We start from the raw sequence: 24049 nt of genomic DNA, 5'->3' as shown, positions 1-24049 counted from the left end.
TGTTAGTATATTTTTATACTAGTGTATAAAATATTGCAAAGTAGCTGGGAAAATAAATATTTGACTTCCCAGTCTCTAGGGAAGTAGGCAAGGAAGAAATGGTTTAGGAGTAGGTTTTTTAAAAAAAAATTTTTTTTTTAACATTTATTTATTTTTGAAACAGGGAGAGACAGAGCATGAACAGGGGAGGGTCAGAGAGAGGGAGACACAGAATCTGGAACAGGCTCCAGGCTCTGAGCTGTCAGCACAGAGCCCAACGCAGGGCTCAAACTCACAGACTGCGAGATCATGACCTGAGCCGAAGTTGGCCGCTTAACCTACTGAGCCACCCAGGCGCCCCTAGGAATAGGTTTTAATTTAGTGAACCTTCAATATCTGCTATATCCACTGGTAAGAGAATAGGAATGGTTATACCAACTATGGTATATCCTTGCTAAGTAAAAACTATATAGCACATGAGTTAAATCTATATGGACTGGAAAAGAAAGAAAGAAAGAAAGAAAGAAAGAAAGAAAGAAAGAAAGAAAGAAAGAGTTTTCAAGATGGAAAACAGTACACGTAACCTAATTTTATACATACTAAAAAAAAAAAAAAATGTAGTAGTTATCTCTGGGGTTGGAGGAATTATTGAAGTGGAGGAGGCCCTAAAAGGTTTGCTCCATATTTCTGGGGGTGCCTGGCTGGCTCAGTTGGCAGAGCATGTGACTCTTGATCTTGGGGTTGTACGTTTGAGCCCCATGTCGGGTGTAGAGATTATTTAAAAATAGAATCCTTAAAAAAAAAAGATTTACTTTATATTTCCGTATTGTTTAAGTCATTTACATTAAATTCCTAGATTTCTTGAGCGATTAAAACAGACACATCAAGCAATTACTACCCCTCCTGCAAAAAACAAAACAAAACAAAAAAAACACGAACATAAAACCCTCTCTTCTTTGTCCAAGAGATCCATTCACTGTTTTTTCTGTAACAGCCTTTGGTTTTTCTTTCTTCTCTATTCTAATAGATGTACTCCATTTCTATTGGTTTGTATCTGGTTAATTGCAATAACCTTCTGATACACCTCTTTTTTTAAAATTTTTAATGTTTATTATTTATTAGAGAGAGAGGAAACAAGCAGGGGAGGGTTAGAGAGAGAGGGAGACACAGAACCCAAAACAGGCTCCAGGCTCCAAGCTGTCAGCACAGAGCCCGTTGCGGGGCTCAGGGCTCGAAATCACGACCCGCGAGATCATGACCTGCGTGAAGTCGGATGCTTAACTGACTGAGACACCCAGGCTCCCCCTCACACCTCTTTCTTTACCCCAATCCTGCAGTCCACAGACACCTTACTTTTCCTAAGACCAGGTTGACTTCAATAATCCCTCTGTTCACAAATCTTTTATGAATTCCCCCAAAGAGTTCTGAGGGATGCTAACAGGTGTTCCATGGAAAAAGAGGTCTGTGGTCTTGGTGAATCTGGGAAATTCTGTGTTTAACACAGTGAAAAAAAGCTTTCTTCAGAGTGAAATACCTAGACTTTAAAATGCCACTGTGCTAAAGGAACTTCTAAAGTGGAGGAGGCTGTGTAATTCTTCTCAATTTATTTGGCCATGCCATCCTTCTTCTAAGTAACACTATTGACCTTCTCAGGACTACACTTTGAGAAACAATAGCTTAAGCAGAAAAGTTCATAATTATTCTTCTGGCATTAATGGCCTTGCTCAACATGTTTTTTAGCGTCTGATTTCCTCCACTGTTCAAAATGAGTTTCCTTCCTTGCTTTTTTTCTTCAGGGGGTCAATGCTAGTTCCTCCAGGGAATCCTTCCTAATTATCTCAGTCTCTCTGAACTGTGGCACTTATCACCACAACTCTCATTAATGACATCTTCACAACTGCCTAGTTATTGATATCCCCCTTTTCTTGGGCCCCTTTTGTTTACTCATCTGAGTAGAGCTAGGACTGTGTCTTATAATCTGTGGTACATGTAATATTTAGCTGCTTGAGAATATTGTGCATTTCCCCCAATGTGGATAATACTTACCTTTGCACAAGGCAGTATCTAGACCTTAGATAAACCTTCTATTGCTTATACTATCACAAAAAGCACTAAAAATGACACTGGATAAGTTTCTTATTGCTATTGTAACAAATTACTACAAACTTGATGACTTCAAACAACACAAATTTATTATAGTTCTGTGAGTCAGAATTCTGCATGGTGGTCTCATTGGGCTAAAATTAAGATGTTTGCAAGGCTGTATTCCATCTGGGGGCCATCGGGAAGAATCCATTTCCTTCCCTTTTCCATCTTCTAGAAGCCTGTAAATTTCTAGGCTCCTGGTCCCCTTCTTACATCTTCAAAGCCACAAGGGCTGATTGAGCTCTTCTCACACCACATCACTTTTCCACTTGTAAGGATCCCTGTTACAAATTGGGCTCACCTGGAGAATGTAGGCTCTCTTCCTATTTTGAAGTCAGTTGATTTGCAATTTTAATTCCATCTATAACCTTAATTTCCCTTTGCCATGTAATTTAACCTATTCACAGGTCCCAGGAATTGCTAAGTGGACATCTTCAGGGAGCCATTATTCTGCTCACCACAGGTATCCTTGCCCTAAAGTCTAAATTGAAGGTTTGCATATAGGTGGTAGGGGGTATGGCAGCAAACGGGAAAAACGTTTGGTAGTAACAAAGCTCTTACCAAATACAGGGAGGCCCTGCTGCACGATCTTTGGGAAGTCACTTAAGTCTTAGTATCCACATTTCTGCTAAAATGAAAATTGCCACTCTCGTCTCTGCTTGTTTAATGAAATAATTATGTAAACGGGTTTAGCTTAGAGGATGACAAATACGGCTCAAGAAGTTCTTGATGAATCTTGATGAGGAGGGTGGGCGAAGTTCTCTAAATGACATCTGGAGATAGTTTGAGATTTCCAGAGAAAAGGAGGGAAAAGCGCCTGTCCTTGAATGAAGTTGGAGGTTGAAATTCTAGCAAAAGGAATCGAGTTGCATTGAAGCTTTGGAAGTAAGCTTTGAGGCAGAAAAGCCCAAGTTAAAAAGAAGGCGAAGTGAACAGTCTCCTTAGGAGACACGCAGGTGACAGTGACTACAGAAACGAAGGGGGGAAATTTGTGAGCTCTCGTAGGCAAAGATTATGTTTAGAGAAATTCTTTCCCTACTTAGTTCAATAGTTCAAGGCCATATATACCGCAATTATAAAACAATCAGTTGGTGAATAGGTAAATGAAGTAAAAACGTGGTCAGGAAAAAGAACAGCGCAGGTTCCACCGAGATTTGAACTCGGATCGCTGGATTCAGAGTCCAGAGTGCTAACCATTACACCATGGAACCGCCACAGAAGAAGGGCCGCCTTGGGCTCTCTAATTCTTACACAACCCCGCCCCCATCTACAAACCTACCACGAACAAGCGGGGCTAAAGCTCTTCCCAACACCCCGCTTCCCCGCATGGCGGCGCGAGGAATGAGGGAGAGGCCATTAAAAGGGTGGCAAGCTGCCGCTAGGAGCTGGGAATCCAGAGCTCAGTTTCCCCTCTAAGCGTCTTGGAGGGGGCAGAATTTGAAGACGGACGCAAAGCTCCCGCGCACCGCCCTTCCTGGGCACAGGGGCGGAGCGCCACCTCCCGGAAGTACTTCCCCTTAGGGGCTGGGGCCTGCCGGAAGTGGCGTAGCGGCAGGGAGGGGTTCTTTACCCTGTCCGGCAGCTGAAGCTCGGCGTTCGGGTTACCCCTGCAGCGACGCCCCCTGGTCCCACCGATACCACTGCTGCTCCCGCCCCTTCGCTCCTCGGCCGCGCAATGGGCACCCGCGACGACGAGTACGACTATCTCTTCAAAGGTGAGGCCCTGGGCTCTCCCACTCTCTTCACCGAGTCCCCCGTTCGGGGGCCCGAGACACTCCCGGGGGACCCGCGTGCGGGCTGCCCCTGCCCTGAAATCGGCCTTCCTCAGCCCTTCCTCTCCGTGCGATTTGTTCTGCGGTCTCCCAACTCAGTCCTTCTCCCCTCAGACGGGGAGCCCTCGGCACACGCCGGGCTCTTAGCGACCTCCCCTTAGGCCTTCACTATCCTCAGCGCCCCTCACCCTGTGTCCTTCTCGTGGCAGGCAGCTTTCTCCCCAGTCGTCTTCCTTCCCCGGTTCGGTGGCCCCTTGAAGGGGGCCGCCCCTCCCACCATCTATCTTTTCGGGTTTGGCGCCCCTCCCGCTCAGTATACACCCTTCTCGGCTCGCTCCTTTCCCGAGCCCGTCTGACCGGCCCTTCCCCTCGCTCACCTTTCTTTCGGCGCAGACTCCCACTACAGGTCTTTTTCTAATCTGCCCCCCTTTTCCCCTCGAGCGAGCCTCTCCTTTGCGTCTCCTCTCAGCCCCTCCCCTCGGACCGAAGCCTCTCTGAGCAGTTTTCTACCATCCCTGGGCCAGGCCCTCGTTAAAATCTGAACGGGCCAGGGGCCCCCACCCCCACCCGCCCCACAGGTCTCGTGGTCAGTAACCTTCTCGCACTGCCCCCGGGATCGGTAGCTCTTTCTCTGCCTTTCCTCCCCAAATAATCAAAAGCTCTCCGACGTCTCCTGTGCGACCCCGAGGGTGGGGGGTAGGGCAAGAGGGATTGTCCATCACCCACGCGCGCACTTGTCGCAGTGACCCGGCAGACTGTTGTGACTTCCCATCTAGGCTTTTTTCCTCCTACCCTCCCTACCCAGCGGCAGCCAGCCCGGGATAACTCTAGAGTCTGCTAGCGAGAAGGGGTTGCGGATGGGTGGTGGCTGTTATCCTTGCCAGACCTGAAGGCCCAGTTCCTGAGCAGGAAAGGTTGTGCGCTGCACAAATACTAGCTTGCTTTATCACTATGGACTGGTTGCTTCCTGCTGCAACACTGGGAGGATCCAACCTTTTGGTGTTTTTAGAACAGGAAGGGAAGAGTCTTAGTTGGCCACATACCTTTCCCAAAAGGTGGGGACTAGGGGGAAGTTGTGTGCTCTTTGGTGAAATTAAGTATGTAATACAAGATAGAGAAACATGTAGTGCCCTTGGACAAAACATATTGGAGGGTGGGAGTGGATGGAAAGAATTGCTTATTGGTTAGTCCAGAAAGAATCCTAGTAGTTTGTTGGTTTTTTTTAATCAACAAAACTAAAGGGTACGGTTTTCAATGAGAAACACAACTGTAAATGCTTTATTTTTGTTCATTGAATGCGTTCCCACTCAGATGCTCTTTCTCTGCCTCTGAATTAGGGCAGCCATCAAGTAGTATGCTGAACAAAGATCATTACCAGGGAGGAAGAAGCCATTGCTATTAAAGCTTTACAGTGGAGGGTGGAGTTTAAAAAGAGTGTTAAGCATGGTGATTGTTTCTGACCTTGCCATTGGGTGCTAAGAATGATTGACTAAAGGGAGCCGGAAACCTTTCTTTGCTTTACCAATACTTTGCAAATCTTATCACTGCTAACTCCTGGGCCAGAATATTCTGTTATATAGGGTGACTACATTCAGTGTTCACCCTCACTACCCCATGGTGGGAAAGTCATTAACGGAGAAGAGAGTACTTAATGCATTTTACAAATACAAAAAGGAAATGTTAGCATACTGTTCAGCTGAAGGCATCTGAGGTCAAGTGAAATTACTTAGGTAGGTGAGACCTTAGAGACTAGTGTTTAGTCATTATCAGGTTTATTTCTTAAGGTACAAGGTGGTAGGCAGCTAGGTACCTTTAAAGTGATGAATTTAGAACAAGATAGACTAACAACACAGTATTTCTCCTGTTTGGTTTGGAGCTTGAGTGTTGTTTATAGAAGCCATTTTTTTTTTCCACTAAGAATATTAAGTATCCTGGATTGGTTTAAGAGATTTTAACTTAATTTTGAGATTAGACCATTCTTGTTAACAGTGATTGAGAGTATAGGGCTTACAGGCCTGGATTCAAATTCTGATTCAGGTCCTAAATTTGCTTTGTGACCTTTGAACATCAGTTCCTTCCTCTATAAAAAGGAAATAATACCTACCTCTCAGGACTCTTTCCAGAATTCAATGAGACTGGTTATGAGGATGCAGTAAGTGATAATAATGTGAAGAAAATTACTGTGGTTCTTGTCAGCTTTTTGAACCTTAACTCTTTATAACAGCATTTAAGTATTACTAAAGAAACTGAAAAGTAGGAATTTGAGGTGCCTGGATGGCCCAGTTGGTTGAGTGTCCAACTCTTGATTTTGGCGCAGGTCATGATCCCAGGGTTGTGGGACTGGGTCCCGCTTCAAGGTTCCACGCTCAGTGCGGAGCCTGCTTAAGATTCTCTCCCTCTGTCCCTCTCCCCTGTTTGTTTCTCTCTTTAAAAGTTCCTTTTTTTTTTTTTTTTAAGTATTTTATGTTTCCATGGGTTATGTTTTCATTTTGTTGTACGTTTTTGTACATTTTGCTGTTTAAGATAGGGTGTTTAAAAATTTTGCTGAGAAGAATTTCCACTTTTTTTTAAAGCTCTTACAGGATATGAGTCATTAAAAAAAAAACTTTAGTGCTGATTATTTAGCCAATTTTTTTATTTATACAATTATATTTTAAAGCAAAGCAGCAATATCACTTTAAAATGGTATCATTCTACAGAGATTATTCACCAAGATGAGCTACAGCTCTCCACTTGGAAGATCGCGTACATAGCACACTTAATATTTGAGGGAAATAGAAGTTCGTAACTCTGACCAATTGAAAATGAAGGTATATTTTGATTAGTAAGCGATGTAGTGGTCCAAATGGGAATGAAAATTGGGGAGAGCAGGGCAGTTACTCTACATTACGTATTCGTTCTTGAACATTAGTTAAGTTCAACAATGAGACTTTGGGTGTCGGGGGGGTGGTTATTTTACTGTTTAAAACTTGACATTTTACTTTAAAAGCTTTATTGTACAGGTATTTATATACAATGTGGTTATGGCCTGTGGGACACATAAGTGAGCATCAATCATGGTTCCTATTGGTGTTGAAGACACCAATTCAAAGTCACATTTTTTGCAAATATTTAGACACATCATTTTCTTTTCAATCTAGTTGAAGGTCAGTAGTAATTAACCATCAGCTGATTGTCAGTGGAAAAGATCATAGGAACTTTGCTGTCTTGCATCTTGGTAGTTTTTCTTTCACAACTTTTGGTTGAGCAACTCACAATCTGCTGAATCTGGAAAAACTTGTCTAGACTAAAGCCTTATTGACTTATTGAATGCATTTTATTTTCAAGACTCTTTCAGTGAAGTAGGACCATGAATATAGCTGAAAGAGTAGAAAAGTCTCCCAAGTTTATTTATAAAAATCAGAATGAAAATTATCAGTTAACCATTTTAGATGATAACATTTAGATCTGATGCACTGTGATTGATTTTTCCAATTAAATCTTAGTCTAGTACATTCGTTTGCAAGAGTGTGTAAAACTAAATGTGGTTGAAGAGGTGGAACTTTTTATTAAATAATGGATAATTAATATGTATATTCTGCTTTTATGGCATTTAGCCTAATATTTGATATATTATGAACCAAATTTAATATTAGGTATTATAATGATACTTAAAATTCAGCAGGTGAGGTTGACCAAGTGGCAATAAATATCACTAGGTTATTATAGAAATGTTATAGGTCTCTAATATACAGATGCTGTTATTTATGTTTATATTATTATACACACATACATACTTTTACCTAAGGTACTAGTTAAGGAAAACAGGAAAGTCACTGCAGATTCCTTTCTTTGAACTATAGGATGTGATCATATAGTTCACATTTTTTTTTTTAATTTTTTTTTTTCAACATTTATTTATTTTTGGAACAGAGAGAGACAGAGCATGAACGGGGGAGGGGCAGAGAGAGAGGGAGACACAGAATCAGAAACAGGCTCCAGGCTCTGAGCCATCAGCCCAGAGCCTGACGCGGGGCTCGAACTCACGGACCGCGAGATCGTGACCTGGCTGAAGTCGGACGCTTAACCGACTGCGCCACCCAGGCGCCCCTAGTTCACATTTTTAAAAAGCAATTAAATATTGTCATCCTAATGAGAGAAGCTATTTTGATTAGAAACTGAGTCCATGAATTAATTAATTTACTTATTTTTGGTTTATTTTTTCAGTCATAGCCTGTAAATTCTCTTAGGTTGTTCAGGTAATGTATTCCATTCTGGTCTGTTTATTTTTTTTAGTGACCTTATATATAACCCTTCTTGGTTTGATTTTTCATTTGGTAACTGAATAGAACCAGCTTTCCTTATTTTGTCATCTCTCAGCACTTCTTGGCAGTGCTGTTATTACAGAACCAATATCTTTTGGTGTCATTCAAGATATAATCCTTTAACAAGTTGTTAGTCTTTTAAATCTGGCAACTCTGTCCATGTCTAGCGGAGGTAATTATTTTATACTGTATAAAGCATTCTTCATGAGTCTTGAATTATTTTTAGATAAGAGTACAATTTTTTATAATGTTAAAATGAATTGGTTACATTGAGGGGGAAAATGCCTTCACTGTCTTTATGCTGAGGTGGGGAGATAATGAGTATAATCATTAGTTAACATGGCGGTCAAAAGGGAAGAAACCAAAATTTGAAAGTTCTAGAGGTTTTGTGGGAGGGAGAAGGTGTTCTTTGAGCGAGTTATGTATTTAATTTTCCAAAGGCTTTGTCATGCTTTTGTCTAGTTTTGTCATGCTAGATGTCTTGCTCTTTGGCTTTAAGCTGGCTCCTGAATTACTGATTGACATCTGAGTGTCTGTAAAAGTAGAAATGTTTTAACTTTTTGGTTTTTTCCCTTCTTCCTTATTCCCACCTCAAGTGAGGCTTTTACACCTCTGTGCTAGTGTGGGGCCAGAAATGATTGAAAGAGATTCCTCAGCAGAACATTAGGTCTCTTGCCCTAAGAGGCAACACTGAGTGTATCCAATTAATAGGGTAGAGTACATCGCTGAAACTGGATTTCACCTCATCTCCAGAAAGGTGCACCTTGGAAACTAACATAACCAGCCATACTATAAAACTGGAAGTGCGTTGTTTTTATATGTTACGTTCATGACCTTAACATCTTTCCTGGTGTTAGAAATTAGAGCGTTTGCTATAATATCTGTGTTTGTCACAATACCTTTGACATCTCTAATTGACTATATAGCTAGAAATTACCGGTTGTACTGCATGGAGTTATTGCCACCTGCATGATTTCTTGCTGAATCAGCTAATAGAGGAAGTCAGAAAGATATGCATTTGATAATGTACTCCATCCAAGACTGTCCAGAGGCCAGCTTATATCCCTTCTTGTGGCAAGGAAGGAATGCGTAATAGACTCTCTTTGCCCTCTGACCAGAGTGCAGTGAGTTCTCACAGTTTTTACCTCCCTCTCTCTACTCCTCTGCCCCCCAATCTCAGTCTCTTTAGGAAGATATGGTCTTATTCCTTGGTGTTATTCTCTCATGTTTGATTTTCTAGTCCTGGTGACTACATCAGTTACCTAGTAAGAAGAAGCATTACTAGTCAACAGTAGAAATACGTATTTTTTTTGAAATGCTGATAACTTTTTTTTCCTTTGTAAAAATTTTCAGTTCATGTTCTGTAAACCTGTGAATGTGTTTTGTTCTTAAATGCTTTAAAACAGGTTAACTGCCTGTTTTATTATTTATGAAAAAAAATTTTTTTGTAAGTTTATTTATTTATTTTGAGAGAGTGAGAGAGCAGGAGGAGGGGAGGGGCAGAGAGAGAGAGGGGGAGACAGAATCTCAAGCAGGCTCTGCGCTCGAACTCACGAACCATAAGATCATGGCCTAAGCCGAATCAAGAGTCAGACACTTAACTGACTGAGCCACCCAGGTGCCCCCTTTTTATGAAATTCTTAAGTATAACATTGCCTTGGGTGAAAAAAAAAATCTCCATATATTTAGTTAGTAAATAAACTGTCTCCTATAGTGATCATAGGAAATAAATTCATCTAAACCAAACTTGTTTTTAAAAAATTCTTAAGTCATAAGAGTAAGTGTGTGCCCCCATTGCTTTGGCTTTTACTCAGAGGAAGTCCAGAATTCTTAGCTTCCTAGGGCCCCTGTTAAACTTAATTGGAATGTCTGTGTTTGTAGGGGTCTCTAGCTTCTGGCCCATGTGATAAATGCAACTATGAAAAATTCTTTGTAGTTTCTGTAATCTGGGTGGCAGAGTATATAAACCTCATGCCTCATATGGTAAATGTGTTTCATTTTGCCTGGGTGTGAGTCCTGAGGTCACACCTAGTCTTTGATGAAATTAGAACACTTTCATTCTTTCCCTCCTTTCTACTAACATCCTTTGTTGCTTTCCTGTATGATACACTTTAATATCACAAATTGTTTATTTGGTGTAGGATTTATCTTTCAAGCTACTACCTCCTATAATAGTAAGGTTGGTATCACATTGATGGTAATTAATCAATGCCTAGCAGACTTATGATTAAAAATTGCATGTGTAAGGCAGGATACTGTATCTGTGCTAAGCAGATGATGTGTGCAAGTTATTATGTAGGTAGAAATAGGTTAAAAAGAATAAATTGGTTTTATTGATTGGTAACAGGTCAGGAATATGGGCTTTTGCCCTCTCCCCCGCCCCCATTCGTTTTAAAATATCTGATGCTCTTTTTTGCTTTAAAGCATGGTGTTATTTTGAATATGTCTGCCTCATTTATCTGACACTGAGTTCTTTGTCTTTTTAATCAGTTGTCCTTATTGGAGATTCTGGTGTTGGAAAGAGTAACCTCTTGTCTCGATTTACTCGAAATGAGTTTAATCTCGAAAGCAAGAGCACCATTGGAGTAGAGTTTGCAACAAGAAGCATCCAGGTTGATGGGAAAACAATCAAGGCACAGATATGGGACACAGCAGGGCAAGAGCGATACCGAGCTATAACATCAGCGTAAGTCTCATAGTTTTTAAGTTCTGAGAAATAGACTGAATTAGCTGACTTTTGGTATTGGAAAAGATAACTGGTTTTTTTTGTTTTGTTTTGTTTTCTTCTTTTAAGAATTCTAGCATAAGGATTTTGAAATTTATTTATAAGTGTCCTTTTAAAAATATATAATCCACAAATTTAGTTCTTCACGGTGTTCCCTTCCTTCTTGCAGTTTTTTCCTAATAGTTACATACATGTTTTTGTTTTCAGATACTATCGTGGAGCTGTAGGTGCCTTATTGGTTTATGACATTGCTAAACATCTCACATATGAAAATGTAGAACGATGGCTGAAAGAACTGAGAGATCATGCTGATAGTAACATTGTTATCATGCTTGTGGGCAATAAGAGTGATTTGCGTCATCTCAGGGCAGTACCTACAGATGAAGCAAGAGCTTTTGCAGGTTAGTGATATGAATTTCACGATATTATAGGGATTCTGTATTTCTTACTGTTACGTCTTGCAGTTTTGAAACTTTTCCAGTGTGGGTAATCGCTTACAATAGTTTCAGGAAAGCAAACATCAGTGCTCAGCAAGGATTGTTGTTCTGAAAGTTAATGATGACTGATGGCTCTTTTGCTTAACCTTGAGTCATTAAAACATTGTATTTTGAGTTTTGCTGCCAAAAGTTGAATATAAATCCGATTTTTTTTCCTGACCCTGGAAGGAATAGATGATATCTGTCAGTTTATTTTATGCTTCTTGTTTTTTTTCTATTATGTCTGTGTTTTACCAAAGCTGCTCTATATGGGTGTGAAAAGTAGTGGCCCAGGGAGTGTCAAGGACCGATAGAGAATGCGGCTGTTTAGTAGGAGTTATAACTTTTCTGGCTTTAGTGGAGGATCTGCCTGTTTCTTCTGTTCCAGTAGGGACAGCCTATCAGAAGGCAACATTATTCACTCTTGGCTAGTGAAGGTTGTGACTGTTTCCCAGTGATTAGGCTGTGAATAAAGGCTTTTGTAATAGTTTTTCAGTTTTCCAGGCAAGAAACTTTATTTCAAATAATATAGTTCCAGAATTTTAAGTGAATAAATACATAGCTATCCATGTTTATATCATAATTATGTGGTTGATGGGGAGAAGGACAGTAAGGGATGGAAATAATGGAGTATTTGATAAGTTTACTACCTTTTGAGTAGTGTCACTCATTGCCATTCATTGGTAGTAGATAGATGTAACAAGTGTTTATTTTAATTAAGGAGCCAGTGAAAATTTCTCACTGTTATTTTAATCTGCTAAAGTAAAATAGAATGGTGTCCTTACGACTTAAGGGGTTGGGAGGTCTTGGGTTTTACAAAATTTTATTATTTCCTTTTTGAGTTTGAATGTATTACATCTCTTGTGTAAAATTTGACAAGACTGAAGTTTTTCTCTCTCCCCACTCCTTGCCCCCCCCCCCGCCCCCCAGAAAAGAATGGTTTGTCATTCATTGAGACTTCTGCTCTAGACTCTACAAATGTAGAAGCTGCTTTTCAGACAATTCTGACAGGTAAGACTTGAATTTTTACAGTACACTAGTGGGAATTGGAAGTTTTATGAATGTAAACAAATTAGAAAACTATATATCACACTATCTAAGAATGACTCATTTAAGAGCTGCTATAGCAAGAACTGTTTAGAGTACAAAATTAGTTAACCCTTGCTTGCTGAGCTTTAATCCTAATTCATTTGGTTTATATTGGGAAAAGTACTTTGAAAATAATTTGTTCACTTCTGTTATTATTTCATTCCAGATATTCTGTACTTTGTGGTCACAAGCACAAAGTAACGGTTAAAGTAATCCTTAAATTTTCATAAGATGAATATTGAAATCATGGCTATGGCGGGGCACCTGGGTGGTTCAGTCAGTTAAAGGTTGGACTCTTTGATTTCGGCTCAGGTCATGATTATGCTTCATGAGTTTGAGCCCTGAGTCAGACTCAGCACTGACAGTGAGGTGTCTGCTTGGGATTCTCTCTCTCTGCCTCCTTCTCTGCCCCTCCCCCACTCATATGCACATGTTCCTGTGCACATGGGCGTGTGCATGCTCTCTCTCTCTCTCTCTCTCTCTCTGTCAAATAAATCAATAGATAAATAACCTGAAATCCTGGCTATGGAAAGCTATAAATGCCCTTTGAAATTCAGTAAAGAAAATCTTGCTTGGTTCTGATATGTTATAGAAGCAGCTAGGGAAAACTATACTTTTTTTTTTTTTTTAACATTTTTTACATATTTATTTATTTTTGGGAGAGAGAGTGACACTGAGCGTGAGCAGGGGAGGAGCAGAGAGAGAAGGAGACTCAGAATTGAAGCAGGCTCCAGGCTCTGAGCTGTCAGCACAGAGCCTGATGCAGGGCCCGAACCCACAAACCACGAGATTGTGACCTGAGCCAAAGTCAGATGCTTAACCGACTGATCCACCTAAGTGCCCTGGGAAAAATACATTCTTAAAAATTTAAATGAAAAAACAGTAAAATTCTCCTGTTGTAGAAGAAGCAAGGTGTCACCTTGTGGAGAAAATCAGCAAGTGACTGCATATGGAAAAGTTTAAATACGTAGTGGGAAAAGAACAAAGTTCATGCTGTTCTAGAATGTAGATGTGCAGACAGGTCAACCATAGGGATTTCAAGAAGGCATTGTATTTGTGTTGACTTACATTTACTCTGACTTTATTAGAATGACCAAATTTATCAGCAAGTTTAATCTTAATCCTGTAATAAGTATTTTGGTTGTTTTAAAGTACTTTAAAATTATATATTAACATTATTATTTTTTCAAATTTTTTGTTGAGAGAGAGAAAGCAGGCATGCAGGTGCCTGCGAGCAGGGGAGGGGCAGAGAGAGAGGGAGACGCAGAATCTGAAGCAGGCTCCAGGCTCTGAGCTGTCAGCACAGAGCCTGACGTGGGGCTTGATCTCATGAACCTTGAGATCATGACCTGAGCTGAAGTCAGATGCTTGACTGAGCCACCCAGGCTCTCCGGGATTTACAGATTTTAACTTGTAAATGTCTTATTTTATATTGGAAATATGTAGGGAATAAACCCAAGAATTTAAGAGCATGGACTTGGAAGCCTTACTTGGGTTTTAGTCCTGGCTCCTTCACTTACCAATGGCTCTGTAAGCTTAGGCAGGTTACTTAATCATTTCTAGGCCTTAAATTTTGGGGAATTTTGTTTTTGTTTTTTTGAGAGAGGGCTTATATTTATAAATAAATACCTTGTGATATGATTTGACTTGGCTGTTATGTTGTGACTTAAAGGTTTTTGTCTCTATAACCCACAGAGAAGACACTGTCACTTGAGACATCTGTAGACTCCAAAAATGAGTACATGACTTCATACATGTTAAAATACTTAGCTATCCGTGGTACAGAGTGGACATTTGATGAATTAGTAGCTAATAGCAGTTAAAGCATGAAAATAAACTTAATTAAAAATAAACTAGATATTGGTAATTTACATACCTATCTTATTAGAATTCTTCTCTGTTATCAGAAAAATAGTAACTAACAGAACTGGTGCTAAGGTTGGATAAATAGTCTTTGGACCACAGTAGCTTTCGTTTAGAATCTTCTTTGTGTCAAGTTTCATTACAGACTGTTAGAAGCAAGGAAGAATTGATTAAATATGCAGTGTGTCTGCAAATCCCACTTTTCCTTACAACCGCTTGTGTGGATTCTATTAAATCAATATGTAGAGTACTAAATTTAGACCCAGGAGTTACAGGTTTTTACTTTTTATCACTTTGTTCCCACTCCCTGTGTAACTAGTCACTGAACTAGTCACTGGACCTCCCTGGTCCTCAGATTCACAGTGTCTTAAATAATGAGTGAGTTAAATCATTTTGAGGGTCTGTGAGTCTCTTAAGGCCTCTGAAAACCTCACTTTTTTTAGTCCTTGTTGAAATAGTTTTTATGTCCCATCACATCTCTGCATTCTAGCCCATTCTGATCTCAGTTTCTAGCCTATTCTGATACTAAGTGAAAATGAGACCATCTTCAGTTCACTATTTTATGTGTCATTTTGCAACGTTGAATTTAATGATCCACTCAAACATGAGCTAAGTAATCAGTAAGTATGGTATATACTTAAAATTGAACTGTTTTGTCCTTAAAGATGAAGGACATTTGGCTATTTTTCTTAAAGTTCACTCTAGATTTAACATTTGTTATTGCTTGATTAATGTTGCTTGAAAGCAAACAAGACTTTCACTTACTACCATTTTTTCTCTCTATATTCACTATTTTCTCAGCTTCCTCCATAAATCTTAAGTATTAATCTGTGGGATCGGAGGTCACTGCATATGGCAGCAGACATCTCTTGTTTTGCATGTGTTAGGATGTTTGTTCTAAACTTTTCTTCGCTTTATACCAGTAGGAGTATTAATAAGAGAAGACAGGGAGGGGGAAAAAAAACCAACAGGAAAGACCACAGTAATCTCCTTAGGTTTAATTCTGCCTTGAATGTTAACAGCATTAAGGGAACATTTACATTGTATTTTGATGTTGCTGGAAGAAAAAAATAGTTTTTTTCATTTTTAAGGTGAAAAATTAATTAGATGTTGGAAAACTTACCTACATTAATACTACAGAGTTAATTGTGTTGCTGGTTTAGAATAAATCCATGGCATTTTTGACATCCACAGATTTGACAGTAACTCCATGACAATTTTACTGATAGAATTTTTTAGAGGTAGTTAGCTAGTACTTGAGTGAACCTGATGGATTGCCTAGCCTTTGCATTGCAGTGCAGTTTTCTTCCTTCATCCTCAAGTTTATTAAGGGATGTTTTTAATTTATATTTTCCATACTCTTATTTTTTCATTCAACTTTGAATTTGATAATTTCAGACTGAAGAGTTGCAGTAGTAGCGCAAAGAATTTGCGGATACCCTTCACCCATGTTTCCCAAATGTTGGTATTTTATCATATCTGCTTTATTCTTTCTCTTGCTGTATGCATTTTTTTTCCTTGTATCAGTGTGTATTTCTTAAAGACAAGAATGTTCTCTCTCATAACCATAGTGCACTTGTAAAAAATCAGAGAGGTAGGTAGTAATCCACATCAGTGTTTAACTGCAGACCTTATGCAGATTTTTCCAATTGTTCCAATTATGTCCTTAATTAGCACAAGAAATTCTGGGATCACATCATGCATTGCATTCAGCTGTCCTAGCTCTTTCATCTCCTCTAATCAGGAAAAGATCCTTAGTCTTTCTTTTGTTTATTGACATTTTTTTGAAGGGTACAGGCCATTTATTTTGTAGTGTCCCTCATTTTGGGTTTGTCTCATGTTCACTCATAATTGAACTCAGATTATGCACTTTCAGCAGGAACACCACAAAAGTGCTCTTAGTGCATCCATCAGAAGGTCATGATATTGGTTTGTTGTATTTATTACTGGCAATGTTAACTCTGATCACTTGGTTAAAGTGATAACTGCAAGGTTTCTCCAAGTAATTAGTAAGTCCAAGTCATCTTTTTAATTAAAGATGGTTAAAGTAGTGAGAATCATTTAATTAGGTGTAGTATCTTTGTTCTTGGCATGTGGCAACCTTTTAAATACATCATTGTATCAAATCAGCACTTTTCTGACGTTCAAGAAAATTAATGGTTAGCAGTGGGTTTGAAGACGACCTAACAAATTCTGACCAAGGCTATAGTGAGTGAAACAACTCAGGCTTCTGTTATTTTCACAATTTTTGGATGGCCCAGAGAACTTTTAACTCTTTTTGTTCCCTAATTTGGAACAATTGCATTTAACTTCGGTAGAGTTTACTTGGCAACTAGCTCCATACTTTCATTAGGATAGAAATAAATATGTGTCCTTTTTTTTTAGTTATGTTTATTTTTGAGAGAGAGAGTGTGAGCAAGGGAGGGGCAGAGAGGGAAACACAGAATCCAAGCAGGCTCCAGGCTCTGAGCTGTCAGCACAGAGCCCCATGTGGGGCTCGAACTCATGGACCACGAGATGATGACCTGAGCCAAAGTCGGACACCCAACCGACTGAACCACCCAGGCACCTCAAGCATGTGTCTTTTTAATTTAACTTTACCTGGTTATATTTAAAACTATGTTACATTAATATTTTATCTTCTATTTAGATCTATGAGAGATCCTAATACAAGAACGACACAGAATAGTTCCTTTTCTTTTTAACTTTGCCTATCCTTTGGACATCTTGAAAAGGGACTGCACAGGAATTGGTGTATCACATACATTTGGTTCTAAAGGAGAACATGCCCTTGAAAGAGGGAAATATTTGCATCTGGTTTAGCAGGTTATTAGTCCTGTTTCTGTTTCCACTTAACCTCTAATCAGATACCAGGTGGAAGGTATCTGCTTCCTATTTTCTTATCAAGGTTTCTTTTAAGTGACACACCCAGCCACAGGAGACGTTAAATACATTACTTGAGTAGCATCTTAGTGCCTGTTTCTTTTACTTTTTTGATCCACACTTTCCTATTGATTGCTTTGGCATTTTCATTAGTGGATGTCTTTTTGGTGACTGGAACAAATGTAGCCCTAATCCATTTTTACAAAACTGTACAGTAGTACTTGCAGACCAGTTATACAGTACTGCTCAAATTGCTTGCTTTGGAATGAGACCTCTTTAATATTTAACTTAATGTTCTCTGAGAACTCTGCCTTGTCCTCTCTTACAGTGTTTGCTTTTCATGTAAGAGCCTGCAAAAGATTTTTTGTTTTGGTTCCTCTAACTTAATCTTCCAAACGACTTGTAAAGAAGTTAAAATTTGTAGAGGGTCCCATTTAATAATTTGCACTTGAGAAAGAAGAGCCATCCAGTTTGGGATAAGAGAAAACAAAGAAAGAATGAATGAGTAGTGTAGTTTTATAGTAAGTTGATGATTGTTTTTATTCCTTAGGCACTAGCCTGATTGGGTGAGTGTCTTCCCCTTTGCCCTTGACACACTCCAGTTCCGTCTCTTTGCAATGAAAAGAATCTAAATGAATTAGACTACATATCCTGTTTTTGTTTTTTAATTCTAGTCAGTAGGCTTTCTTTATTGCAGTGTTTTTCCCTTGATCCTTCTTCAGCTTTGAACCACTGTCAACTTTCTGAAACACAAATTTTAGTGCCTTCCCCTCCCCACAAAAAAGTAAGAAAAGGTACATTATAACTGTCAGCATTTTTGCTAGTTTACATACTCAGTTGACTACAGCTTGCTGTTTTTCAACGTTAGGGAAATTCGTTCTTAATTTGGAGGAACTTACTCATTTAACACATTTCTTCCTCTTTAACTTTTTGTTATGGAAAGTTTCCAATATACCAAAATCAGGACAGTATCATGAATTCCCATGTAGCCACCAACAGCCATCCGTTCATGACCAGTCTTTCTTCCACCTCTTCCCTCCCTTATTATTTTGAAACCAATCCCAGATACTATATCATTTCATTTGTAAACATTTCATGATGTGTATATCTAAAAGATTAGGACTTAAGCTCAAAATAGCAAAACTAGTAAAAAATTGGCAGTATGTCTTATTATCATCTTTATCCAAACAATATTACAATATTCTGTTTCAATTTTTTTTTTTTTTTTTTTTTTTACAGTTCAAATTAGAATCCAATCAAATGATGTTCCTATTTGGTTGACATGTCTTGGAGCATTTTGAAAATATAATTCTACTTTTCTCTTTTTTACCCTATAACTTTATAATTTAAAAATATTCAAGTATTATAGAAATAATACAGTGAAAACCTTAAACCTTTCATCTTCAATCACTTTGCCACATTTGGCTTATTTCTACATGTGTGTATATACTCTCTTTCCTCTTTGCTCAATCTTCGGAAAATAAATTGTAGACATTGTGGCACTTTACAAGTAAATAAATACTGGAGCATTTTATCTTCTAAGTATAAGACATTCTATATAATCAGTACGATATATTCAAGTAACAAATTTCTTGAATATAATATATGATACTGTGATTATGTAGAATAATTCCTTGAGTATATGGTATTTTGATTATGTAGAATGCCAAGTATAATACATGGTATTGTGACTATGTAGAATGCCTTGTGCTTGGGAGATATGGTGTTAGCTTATGTGCAGTTCATATTCCTGTTTCTTCAAGTATACTAATAATGTCCTTTATAGATTTGGTTTTTACATTTTAAATGTCATTTTGGTCAAAGGTCGCACATTGATGGAATTGTTTTCTATCTGGGGCATTATTAAATACAGTAACTACTGGGCACAGGTTGTTATTGAGCACTTGAAATATGACTAGTGGACTGAGAAATTGGTTTTTAAATTTAATTCAATTAAAAAAATTTTTAAAAATATTAAAGAGAGAGAGAGAACGAGTGGGGGTGGGGTAGAGAGAGAGGGAGACACAGGATCTGAAGCAGGCTTACAGGTTCCTAGCTGTCAGCACAGAGCCAGACTCGGGGCTCGAATTCATGAACCATGAGATCATGATCTGAACCAAAGTCGGATGCTTAACTGACTGAACCACCCATGTGCCCCAAATTTTATTTAAATATGTGACTACTGTATTGGACACTACAGATGCAGAACATTTATCCCTATCTTTTAAAGTATTTTATAACAACAAAGTTTTTGAAGACTCTTGGCCAGTTTACTTGTGGGATGTCCCTTAGTCTGGATTTATCTAATTGTTTTCTCAGGATAAATTCATTTTAAACATTTTTGGCAGTAATACACAGGTATCCTTCATAGGAATGCACTGTGTCTTTCGTAGTACATCATAATAGGAGATAGATCATGTCAGTTTGTCCCATTTTTAGAATTCTCTTACCTTTTGAGGTTTTTGTTTTTGTCTTGAGAGAATAAAGATAAGTAAGATACATTCTCTGTTTGTAAGGAATTTATAATTTAGTCAGAGTGAAATACTTTCAGGCAGTGCAATATATGACCGAATAAAATGAGTTAAAGATACTTGGTGTAGAGGAATTTCATAACATTTATTGGACCAAAAAGTTACTTATTAAATTGTTAAGCCCCTACTATATGCCATATGCTGGAGATACAGAAATGAATAAGGTAGACACAGTGTCTATACAGAGTTTAATGTTTAGTGGAAGAGGTAGACACAGATTTTCTTTTCTTTCTTTCTTTCTTTCTTTCTTTCTTTCTTTCTTTTTTTTTTTTTTTTAAGTTTGGGTAAGTGTCATATAAGATCTTAAGTTGCTTGTTAATAATTACTTCATTACAATTTAACTTTAGTTCAGGAGACAGTGATAAACGTCATCTTTGTCTCCTTGCCAAGAGTCCTTGGGATTTTGGCATGTTGGTGAAGTTGTGTTCTTCCCTACACAGCCAAGAAAACTACTAATGTGTCTCATAGTGCAGATTTATTTTTATTTTTCTGTGGTACAGTGTAATGCTATGTAGGGTTTCTTGATAAGGGTAGACTGAAAATACTCTCATAGTTTAATATTTATTATTTTTTTTTTTCTCTCATGGCTTAATTTACATCTAAGCCCATAAACTATGTAATCTCTTTAAAACAAGATTTATTTAATTGACTGGTGAACGGGAAAACCAGTTTTTCTCTTCTTACTCTTCGAGAAATTGTTAAAATAATGGATTGACTCTAATCAGTGGCTATTTGAAAATAAAACTTAAATTTATACATTCTTTGGCCAAGTTTGTTTGCAGTCTTTTTCTGCAAATCTATTTTCTACCTCTGTGTACTTACTTTTATATCAACTATTAATGAGTCTGTTCACAGTGAGTATTGCTGGATTTTCTTCTTTTTTCAGAGATCTACCGCATTGTTTCCCAGAAGCAAATGTCAGACAGACGTGAAAATGACATGTCTCCAAGCAACAACGTGGTTCCTATTCATGTTCCACCAACCACTGAAAACAAGCCAAAGGTGCAGTGCTGTCAGAACATATAAGGTGTTTCTCTTCTCCCCTAGAAGGCTGTGTATAGTCCATTTCCCAGGTCTGAGATTTAAATATATTTGTAATTCTTGTGGTCACTTTGTGTTTTATTACTTCCTCATACTTATGAATTTTTTCATGTCTTAAGTCTTTTGATTTTAGCTTTATAAAATCATCCACTTGTCCCAAATGACTGCAGCTTTTTTTTCATGCTATGGCTTCACTAGCCTTAGTTTAATAAACTGAATGTTTGGATTCCTCAGTTATTGTTTACTTTTCATCATGGAAGCCTGTCACTGTAGGACATAATAGAACTTGATCGCTTGAAGTTCAGACCTATTGGTCTTGATCAAATCAAACTAAGAAGACCTTAGAAGAAATAAGCTATCATTTTGCCACAGAGCAGTGAATAATGAGCAGCTTATAATTCATACACTCTTCTCTCAATGCAGTGTATATTTCCACAAATCTAAGAATTGCCCTATAAACACAGCAAGATTTTGAGAGCTTGAAAATTTTCCATTATTCTGGAAGTCAATTTCTAAAATGCCTTAATAGGGTTAAGTAGTTTAGTGAATTTTGTTTTTTAATTTTTGTAAGCATCAAAGTTGATTAGAGAGGGGGGACACTTTTTTCTGGACAAGAATTATCTTAATAAACATGAAAGACTGTTCTATGGTTTCAGTAGCAGTGTGGTTATGGAGCCATATGTTCAACAACGCTGCCTGGCAGGCTGGGAACTCGAGAGACTGGTGGAGTTCCATCTGAGATGCCTCTGTTGCAGTGATCAGGCAGCCCAAATCACTGGGCCTACCTGTTTTCCCAGCAGTAGGTTATGTGGCCTTTTATTGCTCAGGCAATAACTGGTTTAATGCTGTTAGTATCAAATTGTGAAGTGTTAATTTTGTCTTAAAACCCTCCAGTAAATGAAACGCAACGTAGTTTTATCACCATATCTATCAGCAGGCATGGATAATTATTTTAACAATGCTGATGTTGAGTTTGCAATATATTATGGAATACAGTCCAGTTAAATTTCTGGTTTCAGTATGTCTAGGAATACAGTGAGAGGTTAATTTCTGCTCAAGTGGTACCACTTAAAGGCATGTATTCTTTTAGTACGTAGTACCTTGAGTTTAAATAGAATGTATTTAGGCATTATACCAACCTGAAATACTTTTTCCCACTACATTATTGAAATCAATGGAGCAACTAGTTTCCCATTTAGAAATGTGCACACTAATACTGAGTTTTCCTTTCTTGTGGATAATATTAAGCACTTACTCTGCAGTGTTCTGAAAGTTGTGTCAACTGAAGTGATACTATTCAGGATGGTGGAATATCCCCCAAATACAAAAATATATATGTGTGTGGGCTTGCATAGATTACTATGTTTCATAGTTAATCAGTCTTTTGCAGTGCTTATGATGTGTGGGGCACACGGAAGGCATTGCTGTGGTCAGTCTTTTTGGTTTTCTTCTGTAGCCATTTATTTTAGTGTATTGGTTGGTTATGAAGATACTATTATCTGTTTGTAAATCGCTACTTTGTATTTTATGCATGCTCTGTAACTTGATTTATTTTTATCTTTATTTTATTTTTTAGTTATTGATTTGGAATATATTTACATTCTAATAAACAGTTATAGGGGGACTATTCTTTATGTTGTCAGATTACATTTTTCCTTTGAGTGCTTTGGATGCAGCCATGGAATATTTGATTCTGATGAGTAAGAGCATAGGTCCTTGCATTACAGAGTAAACACTGAATTGGAGGCATCATTGTATGAATTCAGCTTTGATTTTAGACATAGAATGCAATTATGCTTTTCTTGGAAAAGGTATCACCAAAAACATTAGGGAGGTAGTCTTTGTATTTTCATTTATAACAGTGTCACCAGACCCAGGAAGAGGCATTTACTCAAAATTGGTAGTAAATCTTTCACAAAATTATTTAAGAGAAGGAAACCGTAGGTAGTGAATTGAAAATCAATAACTGAATTTTATCAAGTATAGACTTAATGTTGCCTTGGGCATGGTTGGATCTTGGGAGAATTCCAAGAACCCTTTAAGTAGTAGTAGAAAATGTCTTTGCATCTTAACAGTGTCTTCATTCTGAATAGTATCTCAGGAGACAAACTGTCTCAAGTAAGAAACATTAAGTTTTAAATTACTATGACAGTTTAGGGCTCAAGGCAGTTTAGAAGAGTTTTGCTGCTTGACCCTGCTTTTCAGTTATTTTAACTTGGAATTTTTTTTTTTTTAACCTATTCTCCTGGAAAGTCAGTTAGCCCTCCTGATTTAAACTTGTATGTCATTGTTCTTAAGTGCTATCTGTGCTATCTATGATTTTTCTTTAATTGTGGTTGTAACTCTGTAAGGGTATCTTTAGCCATTGCATTGTGTATGCTCAATTCTAATTCTAAGAAGGGGTGCTAGCTGGTGATTTGTGCCAGGGGTCTTTTAAGTTCTGAAAGGTTATGCAGAAAAGTTAGACCTCTTGAGTTTAGATTGCCCATCAGAGCTAGTCATATTTATTTCATCATTGGGAAAATGAACATCTTAAATTTTGTCCTCAGTGATACTTGTATTTTCAAAATACAGATACTCTCAGTGGTTTGATTGTTGTCCTGATTTCTTCCATCTACCTTAAAGAGGAAAACAAAACTTTTTAGACAGTTTTGGCCAGTACCAGAAGCAGAATAAGTCAAAGGCTGGGTTGATAATTAAGAACTTAATCTAGCCTGTTAGGTTTTAATTAATGGAGTGGTGTGTGTGTGTGTGTGTGTGTGTGTGTGTGTGTGTGTGTGTGCGCGCGCGCGCTTAAACACAGGAGGAAAATAGAGATTGGTTGTTTGAAGTCTCACAAACATTTTAAGCCTGAAAAAAATTCAAAACAAAATCTGAATTTTGTATAAGAACTGTGCATGGCGTGCATTACTTGTGTGGGGAAAAAAAAATGAACAAAGACCCTGAAAGGACCGTCTTCCACCACATGCTTTAATGCGTTAGCATAATAGGCTAGTGCTAAAATTAGGAGGGCTGATTTTTGTTATCCTGTTGGGTCCGTGCTGATGCCACACCCTTTCTGGGATTTGACAGGCCACCTTTTCCACTCACCTAAATGATATGCCAAATAAACTGAAGTTGTCATGCTAATGTTTTAAAGAATGGTTGTGTTTCCTCAAGCTATAGGAGGCTGAGGGTAACAATGAAATAAAAAATGCTAGTATCATCACAGCTTCTGTAAAGGAGATCATAGGCTGAGAAA

At 38.2% G+C, this 24049-nt stretch overlaps 1 protein-coding gene and 1 non-coding gene across 2 annotated transcripts; one reads left to right on the top strand and one right to left on the bottom strand.

Annotated features, from left to right (window-relative positions):
- Positions 1 to 3263: 3263 nt before the first annotated feature.
- TRNAQ-CUG (transfer RNA glutamine (anticodon CUG)) lies at positions 3264 to 3335 on the bottom strand. The gene has a single exon. It is a non-coding gene; the product is annotated as a tRNA-Gln (tRNA).
- A 322-nt stretch (positions 3336 to 3657) lies between these two features.
- Positions 3658 to 22437, top strand: RAB11A (RAB11A, member RAS oncogene family). Its single transcript, XM_015078242.3, has 5 exons — positions 3658 to 3839; positions 10691 to 10886; positions 11133 to 11326; positions 12332 to 12412; positions 20654 to 22437. The coding sequence occupies exons 1-5, from the start codon at positions 3800 to 3802 to the stop codon at positions 20791 to 20793; spliced, it is 651 nt and encodes a 216-aa protein (XP_014933728.1). The 5' UTR covers positions 3658 to 3799; the 3' UTR covers positions 20794 to 22437.
- The last annotated feature ends 1612 nt before the right edge of the window (positions 22438 to 24049 follow it).

Source organism: Acinonyx jubatus, chromosome B3 (assembly GCF_027475565.1).
Source record: "Acinonyx jubatus isolate Ajub_Pintada_27869175 chromosome B3, VMU_Ajub_asm_v1.0, whole genome shotgun sequence".
Taxonomy (NCBI): domain Eukaryota; kingdom Metazoa; phylum Chordata; class Mammalia; order Carnivora; family Felidae; genus Acinonyx; species Acinonyx jubatus.
The sequence above is the reverse complement of the archived record's forward strand: the minus strand, read 5'-3'. Positions and strand labels throughout refer to the sequence as shown.

Excerpts from the sequence above, each read along its gene's own strand:
- RAB11A (XM_015078242.3), top strand. The coding sequence starts at position 3,800 with ATGGGCACCCGCGACGACGAGTACGACTATCTCTTCAAAG. Across the intron at positions 3,840-10,690 it reads GTACGACTATCTCTTCAAAG|TTGTCCTTATTGGAGATTCT; the intron begins GTGAGGCCCTGG and ends CTTTTTAATCAG. Across the intron at positions 11,327-12,331 it reads TGAAGCAAGAGCTTTTGCAG|AAAAGAATGGTTTGTCATTC; the intron begins GTTAGTGATATG and ends CCCGCCCCCCAG.